A 23,533-nucleotide genomic window follows, 5' to 3' on the forward strand; every position below is an offset into this window, starting at 1 on the left:
GGAAGAGTTGCTCGGAGGGTTCTGCGACAGTGTGTGCACCTGTAAATTAAACAGCATACAAGACGCGATGCCACCCGTTCTAGAGTACCGCTGAAATGTCTGAAGCCCTCATCAAGTAGGCGTGACAGCAGACCACAAGGGAATTCAGAGAAGCGATGCTAGTTTCGTAACATGTCGGTGTAGTCCATACGAAACTTTCATGGAAATCGTGGGGAAATTTTATTCATAATTCTTTGTAGAAATACGACGTAGCTCGCGAGAAAACCGTGTTTCGTAAAATTAGACAACATATTTTCGAAGAAGAGTGTTAGGTGTTTCGAAAAATCATCGTCAGACCGAAAATGAAACATAATGTACAGAATTTATGAAATATGTAACACATACCAGTGTAATACATGATAGTGACTAAAACTGTATGTGCAGTTATTTCATTACCTACAGGTGGATTTAATTTTTAGGAACAACAGTTGAGCACATGGACTGTATATAGTAATGCAATTCCCATTTCATAATGACATCTTATGGCAGTACAGTTTTAAATTCAATGAAAGCGAGTGTCACACTGGCTGTAGCGTATTCACCTGTCAAAGAACTACACCGATAGATGACATAAACATTAACCACAGGCAGTTCACATTGCCGAGTAAATATACGAAGATACTACTCCCTATATTAACCTATAAAATATTTTAACATTTTATGGCATTCGTTTTGTAACTTCTTGTATTATTTTAATTACTGGTCCAAATGGTCCAAATGGCTCTGAGAACTATGGGACTTAACATCTTAGGTCATCAGTCCCCTAGAACTTAGAACTACTTAAACCTAACTAACCGAACGACATCGCACACATCCATGCCCGAGGCAGGATTCGAAACTGCGACCGTAGCATTCCCACGGTTCCGAACTGCAGCGCCCAGAAGCGCCCGGTCACCATGGCCGGCTTTAATTACTGTGCAGTAACAAGTGTTATAATTGACATCAATATATATATAACTCTCGTTAGTTAAATAGTTCTTACCTCCAGTGTTACTGTTATACTACGATGTCCGTTTCCTTAACATTTAGATTTATCTGTGTTATTTTCATATTTCGGTGCACATTTTATTTCCATTTAACTTTTATCCAATGACGGCGTTTAAAATACCTTCTGTGATAAAAGTACTAATGTGATTTGGCAGATAAAGTAATCTTATTCGATGTGAATTATATTAGTGCTTAGGCCATCTGTCAGTGTGCGAGTAGTTTATTTCTTTGGCAGTTGAACACGCTACAGCTTGCATTCATGTAACTGACCGCCATACTACCATATACAAGCCTTATAAAACGAGAATTTTATTACTTCTTACAGCCAATGTACTCAGATTGTTGAAGCTAATAACTAGGTCTACATGTATGGGTTGAGATAATTGCGCATACATTGTTTGTCAAGTTCATGCTTTATGCTGATGTGTGTTACTTATTTCATAAGTTCTGTACATTCTCCCACAGCTTATGTGTGACGATTATATTACGTAACGCGTAACATTTAATGAACAATTGTACGATCAGGAAGATTCCATAATTCTGTCAAATGGTCGCCTATCTGTGCTATGGAAGAAGACTGTACGAGGATTCTGGAACCACCGTTGTATACCTCCCATAAGCCTAATGAGGATAAGGTAAGAGAAGTTTTCTTCGGTCTGCTCGCGAAATAAATAGAACAGGGATCATTAACACCAGCACCAAGTCCTCTCCTACATGCGTTGCATAATGGCTTGCGAAATAAGAAAGCTATATTACAGTTATCATTAAACACTGACGCGGACGAAACTATGCAACAACAGAAGCAAAGACATTCCAGTAAGGAAAAGTGTGAAAACGAGGCTTTCTTGCGACAGCTGCAAATAAGTGTCTACGAAGTGCCACAAAATTTACTATAAGGTATTCTCCTAGTTCGTACAAAAGTACAGAGGCCACATCTACTATATTCCCATATTTCAATACTGTACAGCAGTCGGGAATCTGGTCAGACATCGAAACACCTAGCTCGGAATTGGAAGTACGTTGTTGGTGTATTAACACTATATTGAGAAATACACCATCGTGACCATAAGTGCTCGGTTTATTCGACAAAAACAATCTGAACCGTTATATGCAGATGAATCGGGAAATTAGAAAATTGTAGCACAATACAGCCAACCTAAAAGCTGTTGACACTTCGTGCAGCGGTTGGTAGCTCATCCTCACCGGTCACAAATTTGACGTATTGGTCGTAGACGATGGGAAAACGAGGTGTTGTTTGATTACGCAATCCCGGATATTCACTGGAAACAGACGCATCCATTAAGCATCCAGGTTCATACGCGCGGTGCGATTTAATGTGGAGCGACTACTTAAAAATCAGCTCCAATCAAATCCAGTAACAAGCACACTCCGCTCCACTCAACTTTGTTGGCTGCACACGCTGGCGTAACATGTTTCATAAATTGTACTGTTTACATTGGAAGACTCGGTTGGTCCTTGCCATTGTGGTCTGAAGATGACACGTTTTGTCGTCGAAACTGGTGGCATTGTTTTGAATAAACGACGATGGCTTACAATAGAGTTGTTGATTTCACTTATCATTATTGTAGTACTTCATGTTCGGCAGCTGTCCCGTTGTCCTCGATGAATAACTAGGAACTTGTGGAGAATAATTTTGGATCAAGCTTTAGAGTGTCTTGCGAAACCTCGTTAGTGCACTTTGTGTATTCCTACGCTGTCCGACATTTCACTGATTCTCGCCGGAACTACGTAAGTCCTGCTAACAGGTCCCGTTCAGCCAATGTAACTTTCGGTAAGAGGGTTACGTAAGCTTGGTGTGACAAAGTCGCCACTCACCCACCGCCTTGGCGCTTTCACTGCCAGCTAAAATCACCTGCCGTTGTTCTGTTTCTTTTTCTTCCGCTACGTTTAGTGCCGCTGACTCGTCAGTTGCATATCCGCAAGCTAACCCCGCGGAGAAATCACGCGGTATAGCGAGTATAATAACGCTGCGACTTTCGCCCGTGACCTCAGAAGGCACGTTCAGGTACTTTCGCCGCCTACACCTGCCCGCTTAACACAGGACGGATTATGCCACTGACGGAGAGGGAAGATGGGGAACAGTATGGTGCACAGTTTAAGGTACTGTTGGTTCTGGGCCCATTAAGGCCACAAGTTGGGCTTTATAATCGCACAGATCATCAGATTATTAATGAAACTTATTGCGTTCTCTTTCCGATGATTTCATGCCTCAAGTGCCAGAAAAGTCGTAGAACGAATAAGACGCTTGGAAACACCTATTCATTGACCACTAATGACGACCGATGATAGACTGCGTACATTAAGAGCGAGTCTGCTCAACATAGACCTACACGATTAGCCTATACAAAAAGTGGGTTGTCCTAAAGAACAACAAACGATGAGGCTGTTGACAGTGTATTTATGATGTACAGAAAACGAAGATTATAGGCGAAGCCTCGTGGAGGAGGGGGGTGTCTTTCGTGTTTATCTTTATCTTCAGTTCCTTAAGTTGACTACCAGCACTCTCAACTGCTTTTATTTCATCACTCAGTCGTACTCTTCTGCTACCTATTACCCCCCTAAATTATAAATGGGAGATATTTGTCAAAACATATTTCCTCTTAGTAGCTCGTTTCATTAAGCCTTGAATTTCTTATTTTGTCTACCCATTTTATCTTTTCTCTCTGTCTCCAATACTAAATCTGAAATTCCCCAAAAACATTCGGTAAAACACTTTTCAAGTCCTCCTTTTTAACACCTAGGATGCTTCACCCCAGGAGTAATATTTGAGTCTTGTTTTGCTCACTCTTAAATTAATTTTCCTAGTCAGCGGAAATAATCTATTTTGCACACTTCGTCCCTCAAGTTAATTTCATTATTTCAATAAGCGTCGCTTCAGTAGTTGTCTTCCCATCTATCTATCTGCAAATTGAAACATTAGGCCTTGATCTTAAATTTAGGCACATTACTACTAGATATTTTGATAACTTCCTCATTTTAAGTTTTCACACCATACTCCTTGCAAGTTTCAACTAATCTTTCTACTGTCTTTTGTCTTTTTTGTTTCAGTGGAATTACCTTGAGAGTTCCGCTTATTTCTAATCCTACCTCCTGCTTTGAAATCATCCACTTCAGCTGACACCTCTTCCCGTGTAGAGCTTCACGTATGTATTGACTTTTTTAGGATACATGCAGCCACTCAGTCCCATTCCACTTCCAATATTGGCATTAACTGTGTCTCCAGTTTCAGTCGTAGTTTTACACTTTATACAGTGTATAAACAGTAAAAAAGACTTACATCACACCAGCCTTTTCTTATTTGCTTTAATATTCTCTCGTCTGGTTCAATAGAGCTGATTAAATGTTTATTTACAATACATGAAACACAAAACCAGCCCCCTGTTTACCTCTAAACACCTTTCCGGTCTCAGCCTCAGCAAAGCAGCGGCGTCTCTTGCCTCTTTTTCCCACATAACTTTAAAAGGGTGTTCTTCAATCACTTCTTCCGTTTTATTTTCCAAATGCCTAGCGATTATAAGTGCATCAATTATCCCTCTGTGTGAAATAAGGCTGCTCGCCCGGTAAACACTGTACTTACTGCGGTTGTTTTCTTTGACAGTGAGACTACTTTTACCTCCAATAAATCATTTGACCATTTACCACCTTGATAGACTGTACTGGCCATTATAGTCAAAGTGTTTACTCCATACTCTGGCATATCATCAGCTCATCCTACACCGCGTGTTCCTTCTTAGCACCGTGCTGGCATGATCGAAACCGATTATCTGAAAACATAGTTGTGACTGTGTCAGTAAATTGACAACAGATTAACCAGTTCTAGGTAGTACTATCATTTCCAGTCGACGCAAATGTCATACATGTCACATGTTCTTGATGTCTTTTATCACTCAGCTCATACGAATTTCAGGTCCTCTTTCGTCACCATCTCTCCCCTTTTCTTTTTCTAATAAATATTCACCTGGGCGATTCTTTCAATCTAGGGATCGCTTACGTAATAGACGCTGTCAAAAAGGAACTGATGTGTGTCAAGAGCAGAAATGTATCAGAAGCAACCATGGAATTGAGGACGAATCATGGAAAGTGTATGGTGTTGTTGTGGTCTTCAGCCCAGAGACTCGTTTGATGCGGCTCTCCATACTATTCTATCCTGTGCAAGGTTCTTCATCTCCCAGTACCTATTGCAACCTACATCCATCTTAATCTGTTAAGAGTATTCATCTCTTGGTCTCCCTCTGCGATTTTTACCCTCCACGCTGCCCTCCAATACTAAATTGGTGATCCTTCGAGGCTTCAGAATATGCCCTACCAGCCGATCCCTTCTTCTAGTCAAGCTGTGCCACAAATTTCTCTTCCCTCCAATTCTGTTCAGTACCTCCTCATTAGTTATATGATTTACCGATCTAATCTTCAGCATTTTCTGAAGCACCACACATCGAAATCTTCTATTCTCTTCTTGTCCAAACTATTTATCGCCCATGTTTCACTTCCATACATGGCTTCACTCCATACAAATACTTTCAGAAACGGCTTCCTGACAAGTCTATACAATATGTTAACAAATTTCTCTTCTCCAGAAATGCTTTCCTTGCCATTGGCAGTCTACATTTTATATCCTCTCTACTTCGACCAACATCAGTTATTTTGCTCCCCAATTAGCAATACCAATTTACTACTTTAAGCATTTCATTTCCTAATCTAATTTCCGCAGCATCACACGATTTAATTCGACTGCATTCCATTATTCTAGTTTTGCTTGGTTGATGTTCGTCTTATATCCTCCTTTCAAGACCATATCCATTCCGTTCAGGTGCTCTTCCAGGTACTTTGGTGCCTCTGACAGAATTACAATGTCATCGGCGAACCTCAAAGCTTTCATTTTTTCTCCATGGATTTTAATTCCTGCTCCAAATTTTTCTTTCGTTTCCTTTACTGCTTGCTCAATATACAGTATGAATAACATCTGGGATAGGCTAAAACCCTGTCTCACTCCCTTCCCAACCACTGCTTCCCTTTCATGTCCCTCGACTCTTATAACTGCCATCTGATTTCTGTACAAATTGTAAATAGCCTTTCGCTATCTGTATTTTACCCCTGCCGCCTTCAGAATTTGAAAGAGAGTATCCCAGTCAACATTGTCAAAAGCCTTCTCTAAGTCTACAAATGCTAGAAACGTACGTTTCTCTTTCCTTAATTTACGTCGTAAGGACAGTATTGTCTCACGCATTCCAACATTTTTACGGAATCCAAACCGATTTTTCACAAGGTCGGCTTCTATCAGTTTTTTCATTCGTCTGTAAGGAATCCGTGTTAGTATTTTGCAGCAGTGGCTTATTAAACTGATAGTTCGGTCATTTTCACATCTGTCGACACCTGTTTTGTCTGGGATTGGAATTATTATATTCTTCTTGAAGTCTGAGGGTGTTTCGCCTGTCTCATACATCTTGCCCACCAGATGGTAGAGTTTTGTCAGGACTGGCTCTCCCAAGGCTGTCAGTAGTTCTACAGGAATGTTGTACACTGCCGGGGCCTTGTTTAAAGAAGTTAAAAACTGCGGGCTCATAGTAAAAGCAAATCGAAAATATAATGGAAAGAAAATAAGAGGAATGAAGTCATTAGGACACTATTTTTTTGTGAACTGGAGTGTTCTAAATAGATTGTTTAGGATATCTACAAAAAGAAATCTGGATCGTATTAAAATTGGTATAATGTTAATGCCTTCAGAAGAAAGTCGTCTTAAAACTACGGTGTTTTGAGTATTTACGTGTAATCGTGTTTCAGCGCAAATTGTTGAGACAGTCAGAAAAAACTCATGGACGGAGTAGCAAGTGAGAAACAGTTTAATGAGAAGTATCAAAAAGTTAAATCTAACCCCTACGTTTCGTAATAACTGTAAATATAACAACTGATTTCAGACCAATGATGGTAAGACGAAGACACCTTCCAAATTTTCAGATGAGTTTCTGTCAGAACTAGGTGTTGAGAGTCCTTCGTTCGATGTATAGATCTACGCGTCAACGATTAATTTCCGTCTGCAAGGCACATTAAATTTTAAATTGTTCATTCGTATTATGAATTTACGATTCTTGGTGGTTAATTATCACATATAACTGAATCTAGACTTCATTACTGCATTGCATTAGGTAATTCGACTTCACACACAATACTCACACTAGCCAGAAATAAATTATAAGTATTCCGGAAAGCTTGCAGTATTGTAAGCGTGTAAACAAGAACCATGTTTATGTTCACAGCAAGTGTCAAACAAACGTAAGTTTACTACTTCAAAACTGCCGTCTGTTTTAACTATATTCAAGAAGTTCGACGCAAAATACATTGTCGTTTGTATGAAGTGTATCAACGAACCAAGAAATGATATTACAGTTGTCGAAGCTGTCGTTTTCTGAAGTTTGCAAATATCCACATAAACGTTCCAAAGGAACGGGAGCATAAACAATTTGGCATCGAATTTAGCGCTGTCGAACCGAGCGTACCGCAAACCGCAGGACTGTAGCAAAAACTAACCGCTGCCCGCGATCCGGAAAATCTTAGGATTTGAGTGTGACTTGGCATCATTCGATATGGCCGGTAGTATCCGTATTTAAGTCAGCAGTCAACAAATACCGATAACATTCCAGTCGATTTTCTAAAATCAATGGCGGAAGCTACCATTCAAGTTCGTAGAATCTATGAGAGTCAGGACACGCCGTCTGACATTCCACAGAGTCCCGAAGAAAGCAAGGGCATACAAATGCGAGACACGTCGCAGAATCAGCTTTGTATCCTAATTGCTCACAAGAGTAACATACATGTAAAGAAAATGAGAATAAAACCGAGAATCTGTTAGATGACGGTCACTTTGGCTTAGGGAAGGTAAAGGCAGCAGAATGGAAATTCTGACACTACGCATAGTGGTGAAAGGAAGAGTTAAGAACAACTAAGAAAAAGATTCCGGCGACCTATAGTGTGGCGAGATGTTTGAAAGGCTGAGAAAAGTAGCTATGGGCTATAGAGAGAAATGCAATCCTAAATTTCCTCGCGTCAGTTCGTAGTGTGTCCACGACCTTTGTCACCTACGATGAATGGAGTGAACATGGCTCCAAGTACGGACAGAACATTCCATAAATTTTATAGTCCTTCAGAAAAACATTTCTGAGAATGTAAGTCTGGACCCCCAACACTGTAAGGTAGTAGATGACAAACAGTGGTAAAGACGGCATAAAAGAGAATCAAATCGTTGATATATGCTGTTACAAAATAATACTGTTAATTAAATGGACTGATAAGAAGTGAAGCCGTTTTCTGTAGTTTAATCGAGAAAGGAATTGCATGTAAAAGAGACACATCATGGAGTAACTTCCTTAGTACAGGAGGAAGCAGCAGAATATAAAAGCCGTAGGGAAAGACAGAGACTCGAATATGTTCAAATAATAGTCGAGGACGCTGGGTGAAGGTGTAAATCGTAGCGGCCCTCGTAAATCGAATCAGAACCCTAATGCCCGCAAGCAAACCTCTGGAAGCCACTGAAAGTTGTGATCGCCGTTTCTCAAAATTTCCACCATGTAAGTCGTTCCTTTTTGTGGTCCATGCTAGACTGTGATTTAGAAACTTCCACTTTTTATGATGTAAGAAAAAACTGGAACATTTGTATAGGTCTGTTTTACTTTCTTTCACGAAAGGCTACTATATAATCTACATCCATTTCAACGATTCCATCATGCTGCATGACGTATGCCATCAGAAAGGGATATATTTGTACTCAACTTAAGCATCAAATTCTTTTCTCTAGAATTCAGTTCATTAGCTCTTCACTAAGCATCAGATTTACCCACCTAGTCTTCAGCTTTCTCCTGTAGCATCACATCACTAAAGCTGCCACTCCCTTCTTGTCTGAACTGTTTATCCTCCACTGTAGACTCCTGTCAGATCACATTACATTAGGTTCAGTTTTCATTCTTCCACAGACCCAAAAAAATGAGATGATGCTCGTGGGTGTGTAACATGTCAGAATGTGTAACATAAAACATTTTGATACAATACTTAATAACATCAACATTTGTCAGAAGATTGTCGAAATAGGTGAATACAATGTGGTAAACTGGAACACCTAATATTTACAGAATTAACACGCTGTCCGAATGAAACATTGTTGTGGACTGTTAATAAATTTATCATACAAAAATACCTGATCTTGACTGTTGTGACCAAGTGCTGTAAAAACTGAAATATAACAGACATTTTTCTCAATCTGGCTTAACAGTCCTTGTTAAGATATTCACCTATAGAGTAGAGGGAGTTGCCTATCAAAAGACTTTCAAACTATGTTTAAACCTTAGTTTATCCGAAAAACCAAGTTTTTAATAGTTGCTGGCAATTTATTAAAAATGTGTGTTCCTGAATATTGGATCCCTCTTGGGATCAAGTTAAGTGATTTTAGATCTTTATATAGATTGCTCTTATTCCTAGTACTGATACTATATATTGAGCTATTGGTTGGAAATAAAGATATATTACTTGCAAAAAATTGCAGTAAGGAATAAATACATTGAGAAACAGTGGTTACAATGCCAAGTTCATTAAAGAGGTTTCTACATGATGTTCTTGAGTTTAGACCAAGTGTGGTTCTTATCACACAGCTTTTCACCCTAAAAACTTTTCTTCGCTTTGATGAGTTATCCCAGAATATGATCCCGTATGACATAATAGAATGAAAGTAAACAAAGTGCGCAAGTTTTTTCATATTTATGTCTCCTACATCTGACAACGTTCTCACTGCAAATACAGATTTGTTCAGGCGCTTAAGAAATTCTGTGTTATGCCCTTCCCAGCAAAATTTATTATCCAGTTTTAATCGTAGAAATTTAACACTGTCAACCTCTTCGATCTGCATGTCTTCATATGGTACACATATGCTGGAAGGGGATCTCTTACAGGTTATGAACTGCATATAGTGGGTCTTCTCAAACCCAGGCAAATACTTTCATAAATGATTTCCTAACATTTCCTTTCGTGATGTTGCCAATCATTATTTGATATCCTATCTACTTCCGTCAATATCACTTAATTTTCTACCCAAACAAAACTAAACTCACGTATTATATCTAGTGTTCGAATTCCTAACGCATTTCTCTTCCAAGAAGAACTCAAGTGCCGTCACATGATGTCCCAGTAACTCCGTCCAGTGGCTAAGCAGTCATAATAAGCGAACACGTGTCTCCGCTTATCTCTAGATACTCAACTGATTCCTAAAAACGACGCTCAAACTTGTCGAGATTTTTTCAAAATATTTTATATGCCTTTTACCGCACGTTATTCTCAAACGAAATGGTGTCTCAGAGGTTAGCATCGCGGCCTCGTCATTTTGCGTCCCTTGTTCGAAACCCGGTTATTGTTTTCTATAGATATTTTATTTTATTTTTGTAGTTTTCATTTATCTATCCATGTCCTTAGAAGGTTACTACATCAGTGTTTCTTACCAAATTAGGGGACACATTATATTAACTGTAAAATATAACTGCATTTCATAATAAGTGTCACACGTTTATTTTATAATATATTCGTATATGGTACGTCGGGGGTTTACAATAGTTTTAAATTTTATTTTCTTATGCTTCATTCTCATACCAATTCTTGTAGTTCAAATGGCTCTGAGCACTATGGGACTCAACATCTTAGGTCATAAGTCTCCTAGAACTTAGAACTACTTAAACCTAACTAACCTAAGGACATCACACACACCCATGCCCGAGGCAGGATTCGAACCTGCGACCGTAGCAGCCCCGCGGTTCCGGACTGCAGCGCCAGAACCGCACGGCCACGGCGGCCGGCCAATTCTTGTAGTAATTCTTATATTTTATTCATATGTGTATTCGTCAAAAAGATTTTTTGTGCGTTCCCTTGGACGGTACCGATTATAGAGACATTAGAAACACTGGTATTCCAAACGACATGAGCATCGCGTGAAGGCAGGCTTCCCACAGTGGCATCTCTTCGTACGAATCTCACTCGGAAATGAAAGGTTGTTAACACTGGCGAAGATTTCACACGTTCGCAAGAATTTCGCTGCACACCACACATGACGTATCACTTTTCCGAAAACAGGCGCTTGCAGTTGATTATGAGTGAATTTATATTATGTGAATTTCACTAAAAACAATTTCAAGTATATTTCTCATTTTTTTTAAGTTTATTGATCTGGCATACAATTATTAGCCGAATAAGGACAACGTTATATCAATATACACTGGAAATCATCCGTGTAGTAGCCTTCTACAAACATTAGTATGTAAATGAACAACCGAAATTAAAGTAATAACACGGGGCGCAAAATTAAAAAGCTGTGATGCTAACCACTGAGCCACCAATTCATTTGAGGATACCACGCGGCTAAAAGCACATAAAGTGCCTCGAAAATAATTCTAAAACTTTGAGCGTCGTTTTGTCAGAAACGGTCTAGTCTCTACAGATAAGCCGAGACATGTGTTCGCTTTTTTTGAACCCGTCTCTCCGAAATAATTTCCTCAGAAATTGGTTTATGGCACTTGTTTGTTCTCCTCGGCAGCAACGCCTATTTTAATTCGACTGCATTCTCTTACTCTTTCTTTGCTTTTATTGATATTCATCCTATTATCTTGTTTCAATATGCCCTCTATTCCTTCCAAATCTTTCACCGACACTGCCAGGAGTACCATATTATCGACATAACTACAAACCACTTTGTTCTTTGCTTTGGACTTTTATTCTACTTTCATATTGACGTAGGGCATAGTAAGTTTTGTAGTTACGCATTTTTTAAAGTACTCGGTAAAATACGCCGAATGGGGAGACTAAATTTTGCTAGCATGACGCAAGACTACCTTCACTGCCGCGTAAACATAGAACAATAGATATTAAATTGCCTTGCGCAGGCAGAGATTATTCTTACATATAGCAATTTTAAATTTTTCGGTAATTTCTTGTGAAATGTTCAACCGAAATCATAAAGAACACCAAGCCAAGCTTCTTTCCAAGAGTCACTAAATGCATCTAAAAACTGTGACTCCGTTAAAGACAGGCAGTAATTGCTTCAACAAAATTTCGTGTGTTAGGATTACATGTTCCCCACAATATGAAAGCCTGAAATATCCATGACACTAGAGCTTACCTCTCCACAAGCACACGTCGACTAATTTCGATTCCAACGTAGGAATTCCACTGACGGCAGGTAGCCGCGGTCTGAATGAAGCAGTGTACCGTGAAACGCGCAGAAGGCCTCAGGGCGACTCGGCACCTGGGAAAAAGCTCGCACTGTCTAGCGTGAGACTCGCTGTCACAGTCCCGAAGCACTCCGTCAGCTCGTTGTGGGCGGAGTGACGAAGCGGATCCCGAACGACTTGGGCGCTGTTCCACATTCTGCTCGGCAATTTAAGCGACTCTGGGAAAAATCACTGTTTTTGCCCAAAGTTTCGCACTGCTGAATGAGAGTTAGCGCGGGTGAAGAATTTTCTTGCCCGTAAGGTCCCAGCAGTACTTTCTCCGAAGCGCCACGGCACCCTTCGTTGACTTCCTTGCGAAATCTTGATGGCTGAGATCTTCTTACGTTGCCAGATGATTGAACGGGCGCAGAACGTTTTGACTGCGCAATTGTACATCGAGAAATCTAACCGAATATTGACTCTTAAACTCTTAAATGGTACCTACGTGAACCAAGCATCCACTAAACTAAAATCTTGGCCATGTAAAGAGGAGATCCCGGGTTCGAGTCCCGGTCGGGGCACACATTTTCACCTGTCCCCATCGATGTATATCAACAATACCTGATGGCAGCTGAGGGTTTACATTAATTATCATTTATTCTAGAGAAGCTGCACGGTTATCAATGGTATCTGTTCTTTCTAGAACAGTTACTATTTTTGTTGTGTACATAGTTCCGCGTAGTCAGCGCGTACACAACTTTCCCACTAGGGCGCGCCCCGCTAAGCACAACAGCGCAGGCGCAGCGCTCGTCCGTCTCCGCACTGCGAGATGGCGCTGCCATAAAGACGGGCCAAATTCTGCTTCCGCCGATCCGCGTACTAATATGTAACGCAGCCATGAGATTGATGCTAATGTAGAACCTTTTCTCCTCGCAGATCAAACTCGCGCAGTGATACACGAACGCGCGATGTATTATAACGAGTGTACAGACCTCCGATTAGTCAGTCTGCATCAGTCTGCATTAGTCTGTACCAGTCTGCATTTGTCTGTACCAATCTATAGTCAAGTTTCGGTCTGTGCCTAATAAGATTATCATATTCCTGTACATAGCCATGAAGAGAAATGCATAGACACTTTGTCAAGTATCATAGATATGTGAGAATAAGATTAACGTACCAAGACCAAAGGAACTTCAGATTCTTAATTGTAAACAGCATCCACAATCAAGTTACATAATGTCTATGTTCTTTATTATTTTAATAAATGTGTGTCAAAATTAATCAAGTTCTATTTAAAGTTGGTGACCGTCAATGTGATTCTCTAAGCGTGCAGGTGGCATTTCTATCGTCTGACCTAACGGCAGAAGATAAACACGCCACGATAAGACCACGAGACATATTACTGACACTCGCCTATTTCGTTAGAGCGACGAGTCAAATAATCTGATGGTGTGTGTACCGAAGGTCTTACAGTACGCACACTACAATTTTCATAGATATATAGTTAAAGGTTACCCAGCCATTGACCTTCATCTGTGCGCATGCGCACAGGTTGCCCGAGCTCTTACGGGAATCGTCACCTTTGTGTGCGCGAGTAATGAGTGAATGGGCAGATATCTATTAGGTACATCAAGTATGTAGATTGTGGACAGTTGAGAAAGTGGGTCTCACGGGAAGCGCGCGAGGGATAAGTCCCTGCAGTTGCGCTACTCAGGGTACCCTCCGCCACACACCGTCAGGTGGCTTGCGGAGTACGGATGTAGATGTAGATGTAGATGTAGATGTATTCGTGTCCTCGGTGGCTCAGATGGATAGAGCCTATGCCATGTAAGCAGGAGATCCCGGGTTCGGGTCTCGGTCGGGCACATATTTTCAGCTGTCCGCATGGAAGTACATCAGCAACTCCTGTCGGCAACAGCGGGTTTCAATTAATTATCGTTTGTGCCAGAAATTCTTCGAAATGATTAAATTGAATGTTTCAGGTTAACTGAGGTCCTCACTGGAATTCCCAAAACAACCCAGCATAGCATTCTAACTCAAAAGAAACATATGTTGTCACTTTATGCCCCACTCACTCACTGACGATCAAAAAGTTCGTAGAATGGAACAGTGCGAAGGCATGGAAAGATCATCAGAGACCCAGATTTCATGCCTCGCATCGTAACAGGTGATGAAACATGATCTTCGCAGTACGAGACTGTCCCCAAGTATCACTGCTAGGAATCGAAAGTTGTATAATATTCTAGACGGTAGAAAGGGTACGCTACCCACAGAAAAGCAGTTTTCTCTTTCATTCAAAAGGAATTAACCACAAAGTATTTGCTCGAAAAAGTCAGCAGGGGTATACCGATGAGTACGTCGCTATTTTAAATCGTTCAAAGAGAAGATTGTTCGCGTTCCGCCGAGATACCAAAACCAAGAAGCTTTGCACACGCAGAATGTGTTTATACACAGTCCACCCCACTGGAAAAGTGGGAAAAATCTTGTATTCACGTGGCTACTAACGCCACCTGTAACCGAATGCGTGAATTAACCAGTGTGGTATTTCGACTGCTTTTGTTTTAAATTTCACAGCGCTGATATTACAGGCTACCATTAACAACCAATGCTTGAACACTACGTCTCGAATTTTGGTCGTGAAAGGAGCAATGGACCACGTCGGATGTGGTGCTCGTTGCACGAAACTGTTGCAGCACACAAAAGTAACAGCGTACTCGATTTCTTGCCGTTGTGCTTGAAAATCCTCCATACTCGCCTCCATCAAATTCCGGTTCTTTCCGAAACTGAAAATGGCATTGGAAGGAAAGCATTTCGATACAGTGTCAGATATGTAGAAGGCTACTGTTGTGGTTGCCATGAGAGCCGACCGTGTTAGTAAAGGAGGCCGAAATGCACGCGTTTTAGCTCACGCAGGCTGGCGTGAGGTCTGGAACATGACAAGGGATTTAGAATTGAGAAAAACGGACGTAGCTCGTGGAATACTTAACTTTAATCCATTAATGATGAACGTCGCTCTTTATGGTACGTGATTCACAATATCAACAGTACGGATACTGGCGCCTTGCTAGGTCGTAGCAAATAACGTAGCTGAAGGCTATGCTAACTATCGTCTCGGCAAATGAGAGCGTAGAAGTCAGTGAACCATCGGTAGCAATGCCGGCTGTCCAACTGGGGCGAGTGCTAGGGAGTCTCTCTAGACCTGCCGTGTGGCGGCGCTCGGTCTGCAATCACTGATAGTGGAGACACGCGGGTCCGACGTATACTACCGGACCGCGGCCGATTTAAAAGCTACCACCTAGCAAATGTGACGTCTGGCGGTGACACCACAGCTACAACCATCGTAATGCAGACGGTTTTCAAGGTCTAGTATCAGTGTTATTTCGAACAGTTTTCCCAACGCTTTCTGTTATGTTCTAGCTCACATGGAGCATATTCTGAACAATAGAATAGCGTGAACTAAATAGAAGCAAATCTTGTATTTCATTTCACGTCAGTCGCCTTTCCTGTGGGGCCGACAGTGCAGGACTGCGGCGCCGGCTGCTGCCTGCTTTGTTTTGCTTACCATGTCGTCGGCGACGATGAAGATGATGTGCGGCCGGACGGAAGCAGTGGCGACCCTCAGGTGAGCTGCGAGCAGCAGCAGTGCGCATGCGCGCACGGCGGTGGGAACGGACGTCATCTCGCTAGCCTGCGGCAGACAACAGACAGACATCTATACGACCCGCCACTTGCTGTTTTTCCTCGCCTCTCCACAATCTCCACCGACAGTTGTTTCCCTTTGTGCTCGAGGTCAGGCCATAACACATCCTTCCACAGGACGTTGGGCCTTCCTTGAACAGCTAGGACAGTGTAGTGGGTGGGAAAAATAAAACTAGCACGTAAAATATTTCATGCGCCTAAACATAGGCAACCTAGCCTACATAATCCCCTTCGAGGACAAACAATGACATTTAGATTGCCTGTCTTAAGATGCAAGAAATATTTTCCAGGAAAATACTAGTTTGCCTACCCTGTGTTAGGTTATTTATGTAACTACATACTCTTTATTTAGCCTGGCAAGATTGTTGTCTTGTTTTACCTCTGACGAGTATCAAAGCTTACAAAAGATATTACCAAACGTGCCTATAGTAATAATAATAATAATAATAGCCGACGCCAGTAACAATAATAATAAAGAGTATTTATACACCACTGGCCATCAAAATTGCTACACTACGAAGCCGACCTGCTACAGACGCGAAATTTACTGACAGGAAGAAGATTCTGTGATATGCAAATGATTACCTTTTCAGAGCATTCACACAGGGTTGGCGCCGGTGGCGACACCTACAACGTGCTGACATGGGTAAAGTTCCCAACCGATTTCTCATACACAAACAGCAGTTGACCGTTGTCACTTGGTGAAACTCCTCCTCGTTTAAGGAGGAGAAATGCGTACCGTCACGTTTCCGACTTTGATAAAGGTCGGATTATAGTCTATCGCCATTGCGGTTTACCGTATCTCGACATTGCTGCTCGCGTTGGTCGAAATACAGTAACTGTTTGCAGAATGTGGAATCGGTGGGTTCAGGAGGGTAATACGGAGCGCCGTGCTGGAACCCAACGGCCTCCGAGACAATGGCTGCGGTTACCCTTGACGCTGCATCACAGACAGGATCACCTGCGATTGTGTACTCAACGACGATCCTGGGTGCACGAATGGCAAAACGTCACTTTTTTCGGATGAATCCAGGTTCTGTTTACAGCATTATGATGGTCACATCCGTGTTTGGCGTATCAACGCCGTTATTACCGGCGGAGGTGGTGGTTCAGGGTACTGATTTCTCAGGATGTATGGACCCAAACTGCGTGAAAATGTAATCACATGTCAGTTCTAGCACAATATATTTGTCCAATGAATACCCGTTTATCATCTGCATTTCTTCTTGGTGTAGCAGTTTTAATGGCCAGTAGTGTAATAATATATATATATATATATATATATATATATATATATATATATATATATATATATATATATAGCACACTTGAAGCCATGTTTGGCTTTATCAGGAGCACAATGGATAAAATACCAGGATAAGATTGTAATAACAGTGACAGTGGCTGTTAGGAAAGAGCGGAATGTAAACAGAGACCTCTGCTGACACGAGGTAGTGAGTAGCTCTGGGGGAGGGGGGACTGACCAGAATGGGCTGTGCAGAATGTATGAGAGACGTCTACTGTGATAGAAGATGGATCATTAGCTGTCTTTTGACGGTTGGGAGAAATTTAATTCCTCTGACATTTTGAGGAGGATTTATCCGAAATCTGGTACCTAACACAGAAAATTATAGAACGTGACGGTGCTCTGTGATGATACAGAGAGAGCTTAACTTTGATGAGAACTAGTGTTTCTGCTGTGCAGATAGTAGAGTGAGATTTGAAGACAGATAAGGGAAAGTACACTCCTGAAAATGGAAAAAAGAACACATTGACACCGGTGTGTCAGACCCACCATACTTGCTCCGGACACTGCGAGAGGGCTGTACAAGCAATGATCACACGCACGGCACAGCGGACACACCAGGAACCGCGGTGTTGGCCGTCGAATGGCGCTAGCTGCGCAGCATTTGTGCACCGCCGCCGTCAGTGTCAGCCAGTTTGCCGTGGCATACGGAGCTCCATCGCAGTCTTTAACACTGGTAGCATCCCGCGACAGCGTGGACGTGAACCGTATGTGCAGTTGACGGACTTTGAGCGAGGGCGTATAGTGGGAATGCAGGAGGCCGGGTGGACGTACCGCCCAATTGCTCAACACGTGTGGCGTGAGGTCTCCACAGTACATCGATGTTGTCGCCAGTGGTCGGCGGAAGGTGCACGTGCCCGTGGACCTGGGACCGGACCGCAGCGACGCACGGATGCACGCAAAGACCGTAGGATCCTACGCAGTGCCGTAGGGGACCGCACCGCCACTTCCCAGCAAATTAGGGACACTGTTGCTCCTGGGGTATCGGCGAGGACCATTCGCAACCGTCTCCATGAAGCTGGGCTACGGTCCCGCACACCGTTAGGCCGTCTTCCGCTCACGCCCCAACATCGTGCAGCCCGCCTCCAGTGGTGTCGCGACAGGCGTGAATGGAGGGACGAATGGAGACGTGTCGTCTTCAGCGATGAGAGTCGCTTCTCCCTTGGTGCCAATGATGGTCGTATGCGTGTTTGGCGCCGTGCAGGTGAGCGCCACAATCAGGACTGCATACGACCGAGGCACACAGGGCCAACACCCGGCATCATGGTGTGGGGAGCGATCTCCTACACTGGCCGTACACCTCTGGTGATCGTCGAGGGGACACTGAATAGTGCACGGTACATCCAAACCGTCATCGAACCCATCGTTCTACCATTCCTAGACCGGCAAGGGAACTTGCTGTTCCAACACGACAATGCACGTCCGCATGTATCCCGGGCCACCCAACGTGCTCTAGAAGGTGTAAGTCAACTACCGTGTCCAGCAAGATCTCCGGATCTGTCCCCCATTGAGCATGTTTGGGACTGGATGAAGCGTCGTCTCACGCGGTCTGCACGTCCAGCACGAACGCTGGTCCAACTGAGGCGCCAGGTGGAAATGGCATGGCAAGCCGTTCCACAGGACTACATCCAGCATCTGTACGATCGTCTCCATGGGAGAATAGCAGCATGCATTGCTGCGAAAAGTGGATATACACTGTACTAGTGCCGACATTGTACATGCTCTGTTGCCTGTGTCTATGCGCCTGTGGTTCTGTCAGTGTGATCATGTGATGTATCTGACCCCAGGAATGTGTCAATAAAGTTTCTCCTTCCTGGGACAATGAATTCACTGTGTTCTTATTTCAATTTTCAGGAGTGTACAATGATTCAGAAGACGATAGGGGAGACATAGAGTGTGATAGTGTCTACGCTTTTCTGCCCGCAACCATGACAATTATTTGTACACTGGTGTGCTATTTCCGAAATGCGTACTGCACAAATGTGTCGTACACAACTATTCATCGTCAGTTTCAGCATGAGTGAGCTTTCGTACGAATGTCCTTAAAGAATTGCATCACCGTAGTTAACTATTAGCAACATTAGTGTCTCTACAACATTCTTTTTTAGTTTGAAAGGAATATTTTTATGTAGTGAATGGAACGACGTTGACACCTTACAGACCGCTGTTTTTTGTTCAAGACAGTCTATGTGATGGTCCAGAATTATCCCTAAGTTCTTTACAGGTGAAGGAAAGGTTATTTCTGTGCGCCCGCGTCTCGTGGTTATGCGGTAGCGTTCTCGATTCCCGGCGGGTTCAGGGATTTTCTCTGCCTCGTGATGGCTGGGTATTGTGTGTTGTCCTTAGGTTAGTTAGGTTGAAGTAGTTGTAAGTTCTAGGGGACTGATGACCATAGATATTAAGTCCCATAGCGCTTAGAGCCATTTGAACCATTTTTTTTATTTCTGTGCAGTTTAGTATTATTATTGGAAGAAAGGATTATGTGGCAGTTGAGCCCCATGTGACAGCATCTACTCACGTGCTGCGTGATTCCCTTGTTATTAGGAAATGATGCCCTCAATAGATTGAGCTCACGAGTAACACAGAGACCCCACTCCCGAGAAACGTTTAGTACACTTTATGTAGAGTACCGTTGAGAATCAACAGCTGAAGTCTTACTGACATCTGAAAATATGGACACCTAGTCGGGGATGAAGGTTTCAGTCCGCAGCAGTGAACCTTACTGTCTGAGCCACCGGGTGCTGTTCGTGCAGAAAATTCGAAGGACATCCCTACTTGTCAGATCAGTCTCAGAAACTCAGATAAAAGTTTACCTACTACAGATGAAATACTGTGATCGCCTATGATTGTAGCATATAGCTTTACTTCGTTACTGATATCAAGAGCTATGTCCCGTATACCCTAAATTAAAAAGACGCGCCATGTTAAATACCTTTGAACGATAATACTATAATTCTACTATTGGAATTGACAGTGTGCCCTACTGACAATAATCTACCCAGAATATACGTCTGCACTACTTGACAAGAAATGTTAAGCATCGGATGTCAGTGTAAGTTTGCAGATATCCACACAATCGGCGTGTATGTATGTCATTAGTGTTGCAAATCTCTGTGGCAGGTAAAACTGCCGCCAGTGTGTGTTAGTGTTGTTCGTGTTTAGTGTTGTCACCAGGCAAACCACTGCGAGGCGCGGCCAGAGGACTTTTCTACTCAAGATGTCGTGGGCTTCAAGCAGGCAGTGTGTGTGGTACTGGGAGTTTTCCCAATATATATTACAATTCGCCACAGAGCAGCTGCCTACTAGCTGAAGAAGGGAAGACGCAACAAAAAAGAGAAATAACTGAACAAGACATAACCGACCAGCGGAAAATAAAAAGTTAGAGAACTGATACATGGCAGACAGAACATGGCACAACTGATAAGGGAAAACGAATCTACTCTTTCTTCCACAGTATTCGAGAACGGATGAAATCAAGGTAGATAAATCCAACACGCGGCATGATGCACTTTCTACCAGGCCGTGGCCCGTAACCTGAGCATCACCATAGGTTCGTCCTAAAACAGTCTGTGGTGCGAATGGCACACCTGAAACATACAGAGATCATCTGCGACGCCCTAGGACACATAAGACCCAGCTTATTTAACCAGGGGATAGATCAGTTATTACGTAGACAAAATTACTGAACTACATAAACAACATCGCAGACGAAGCATCGCGAACACTATATGCGGCACACAAATAGGAGAGACCATATGCTAGAATAAGACAGGCTCCACATCTGACAGATCAGCAGTACACACTAAACGACCCAGGCGACGCGGAATCGGATGCTATACCGCACACAGGAAGTGAGAACGAGATAAACATACATACATAGCAAAAGGAAGCGAAGGTTCTGTATCACTAAATCGAATCAACCTGAAAATGTTACTCTCTATCTAGCTGTTCGCTACACCATTTCATAGCAAACACTACTGTCTGAATATGTGACATTTCTTCTACTTTCGCTGCGTCAGATGCGACTGGCTCGAAGTTTTAGCAACCCCACGCACCTGATGCAGCTGACTTTTTTCTTTGGGTCATCAGTCTACTGACTGGTTTGATGCGGCCCGCCACGAATTCCTCTCCTGTGCTAACCTCTTCATCTCAGAGTAGAACTTTCAACCTACATCCACAATTATTTGCTTGACGTATTCCAATCTCTGTCTTTCTCTACAGTTTTTGCTCTCTACAGCTTCCTCTAGTACCATGGAAGTCATTCCCTCACGTCTTAGCAGATGTCCTATCATCCTGTCCCTTCTCCTTATCAGTGTTTTCCACATATTCCTTTCCTCTCCGATTCTGCGTAGAACCTCCACATTCCTTACCTCATCAGTCCACCTAATTTTCAACATTCGTCTACAGCATCACATCTCAAATGCTTCGATTCTCTTCTGTTCCGGTTTTCCCACAGTCCATGTTTCACCACCATAGAACGCTGTACTCCAGACGTACATCCTCAGAAATTTCTTCCTCATATTAAGGCCGGTATTTGATATTAGTAGACTTCTATTGGCCAGAAATGCCTTTTTTGCCATAGCGAGTCTGCTTTTGATGTCCTACCTTTCTTTTATTTCCATCATTGCTTCCTCGGTGTACAGATTGAATAGTAGGGGCGAAAGGCTACAGCCTTGTTTTACACCCTTCTTAATACGAGCACTTCGTTCTTGATCGTCCACTCTTATTATTCCCTCTTGGTTGTTGTACATATTGTATATTACCCGTCTCTCCCTACAGCTTACCCCTACCTTTTTTCAGAATCTCGAACAGCTTGCACCATTTTATATTGTCGAACGCTTTTTTCTGGTCGACAAACCCTATGAACGTGTCTTGATTTTTCTTGAGCCTTGCTTCCATTATTAGCCGTAACGTCAGAATGGCCTCTCTCGTGCTTTTACTTTTCCTAAAGCCAAACTGATCGTCATCTAAAGCATTCTCAATTTTCTTTTCCATTCTTCTGTATATTATTATTGTAAGCAGCTTCGATGCATGAGCTGTTAAGCTGATTGTGCGATAATTCTCGCACTTGTCAGCTCTTGCCATCTTCGGAATTGTGTGGATGATGCTTTTCCGAAAGTCAGATGCTATGTCGCCAGACTCATATATTCTACACACCAACGTGAATAGTCGTTTTTTTGCCACTTCCCTAATGATTTTAGAAATTCTGATAGAGTGTTATCTATCCCTTCTGCCTTATTTGACTGTAAGTCCTCCGAAGCTCTTTTAAATTCCGATACTAATATTGGATCCCCTATCTCTTCTAAATAAGCTCCTGTTTCTTCTTCTATCACATCAGTCAAATCTTCACCATCATAAAGGCTTTCAATGTATTCTTTCCAAGTATCTGCTCTCTCCTCTGCATTTAACAGTGGAATTCCCGTTGCACTCTTAATGTTACCACCGTTGCTTTTAATGTCACCAAAGGTTGTTTTGAATTTCCTGTATGCTGAGTCTGTCCTTTCGACAACCATATCTTTTTAGATGTCTTCACATTTTTCCTGCAGCCATTTCGTCTTAGCTTCCCTGCACTTCCTATTTATTTCATTCCTCAGCGACTTGTATTTCTGTATTCCTGATTTTCCCGGATCATGTTTGTACTTCCTCCTTTCATCAATCAACTGAAGTATTTCTTCTGTTACCCATGGTTTCTTCGCAGCTACCTTCTTTGTACCTCTGTTTTCCTTCCCAACTTCTGTGATGGCCCTTTTTAGATGTGTCCATTCCTCTTCAACTGTGCTGCCTAATGCGCTATTCCTTATTGCTGTATCTATAGCGTTAGAGAACTTCAAACGTATCTCGTCATTCCTTAGAACTTCCGTATCCCACTTCTTTGCGTATTGATTCTTCCTTACTAATGTCTTGAACTTCAGCCTACTCTTCATCACTACTATATTGTGATCTGAGTCTATATACTGTATGTTCCTGGGTACGCCTTACAATCCAGTATCTGATTTCGGAATCTCTGTCTGACCATGATGTAATCTAATTGAAATCTTCCCGTATCTCCGGGCCTATTCCAAGTATACCTCATCTTCTTGTGATTCTTGAACAGAGTATTCGCTATTGCTAGCTGAAACTTGTTACAGAACTCAATTAGTCTTTCTCCTCTTTCATTCCTTGTCCCAAGCCCATATTCTCCTGTAACCTTTTCTTCTACTCCTTCCCCTTCAACTGCATTCCAGTCGCCCATGACTATTAGAAATTCGTCCCCCTCTACATACTGCATTACCCTTTCAATATCCTCATACACTTTCTCTATCTGTTCATC

The 23,533-nt window shown here is 42.3% G+C and overlaps 1 protein-coding gene across 4 annotated transcripts in view; it reads right to left on the minus strand.

Moving 5' to 3' along the window:
• Positions 1 to 23,533, minus strand: part of LOC126355866 (arylsulfatase B-like) — a 278,969-nt gene that overhangs the window by 77,457 nt on the left and 177,979 nt on the right. For all 4 annotated transcript variants that reach the window (XM_050006366.1, XM_050006365.1, XM_050006367.1 and 1 more), the window contains exon 2: positions 15,781 to 15,906. In XM_050006366.1, the coding sequence (XP_049862323.1) occupies positions 15,781 to 15,897 (117 nt within the window). In that variant the 5' untranslated portion in view covers positions 15,898 to 15,906. The remainder of the gene's footprint in view (positions 1 to 15,780; positions 15,907 to 23,533) is intronic.

This window comes from Schistocerca gregaria, chromosome 3 (genome assembly GCF_023897955.1).
Source record: "Schistocerca gregaria isolate iqSchGreg1 chromosome 3, iqSchGreg1.2, whole genome shotgun sequence".
In the NCBI taxonomy this organism is placed as follows: Eukaryota; Metazoa; Arthropoda; class Insecta; order Orthoptera; family Acrididae; genus Schistocerca; species Schistocerca gregaria.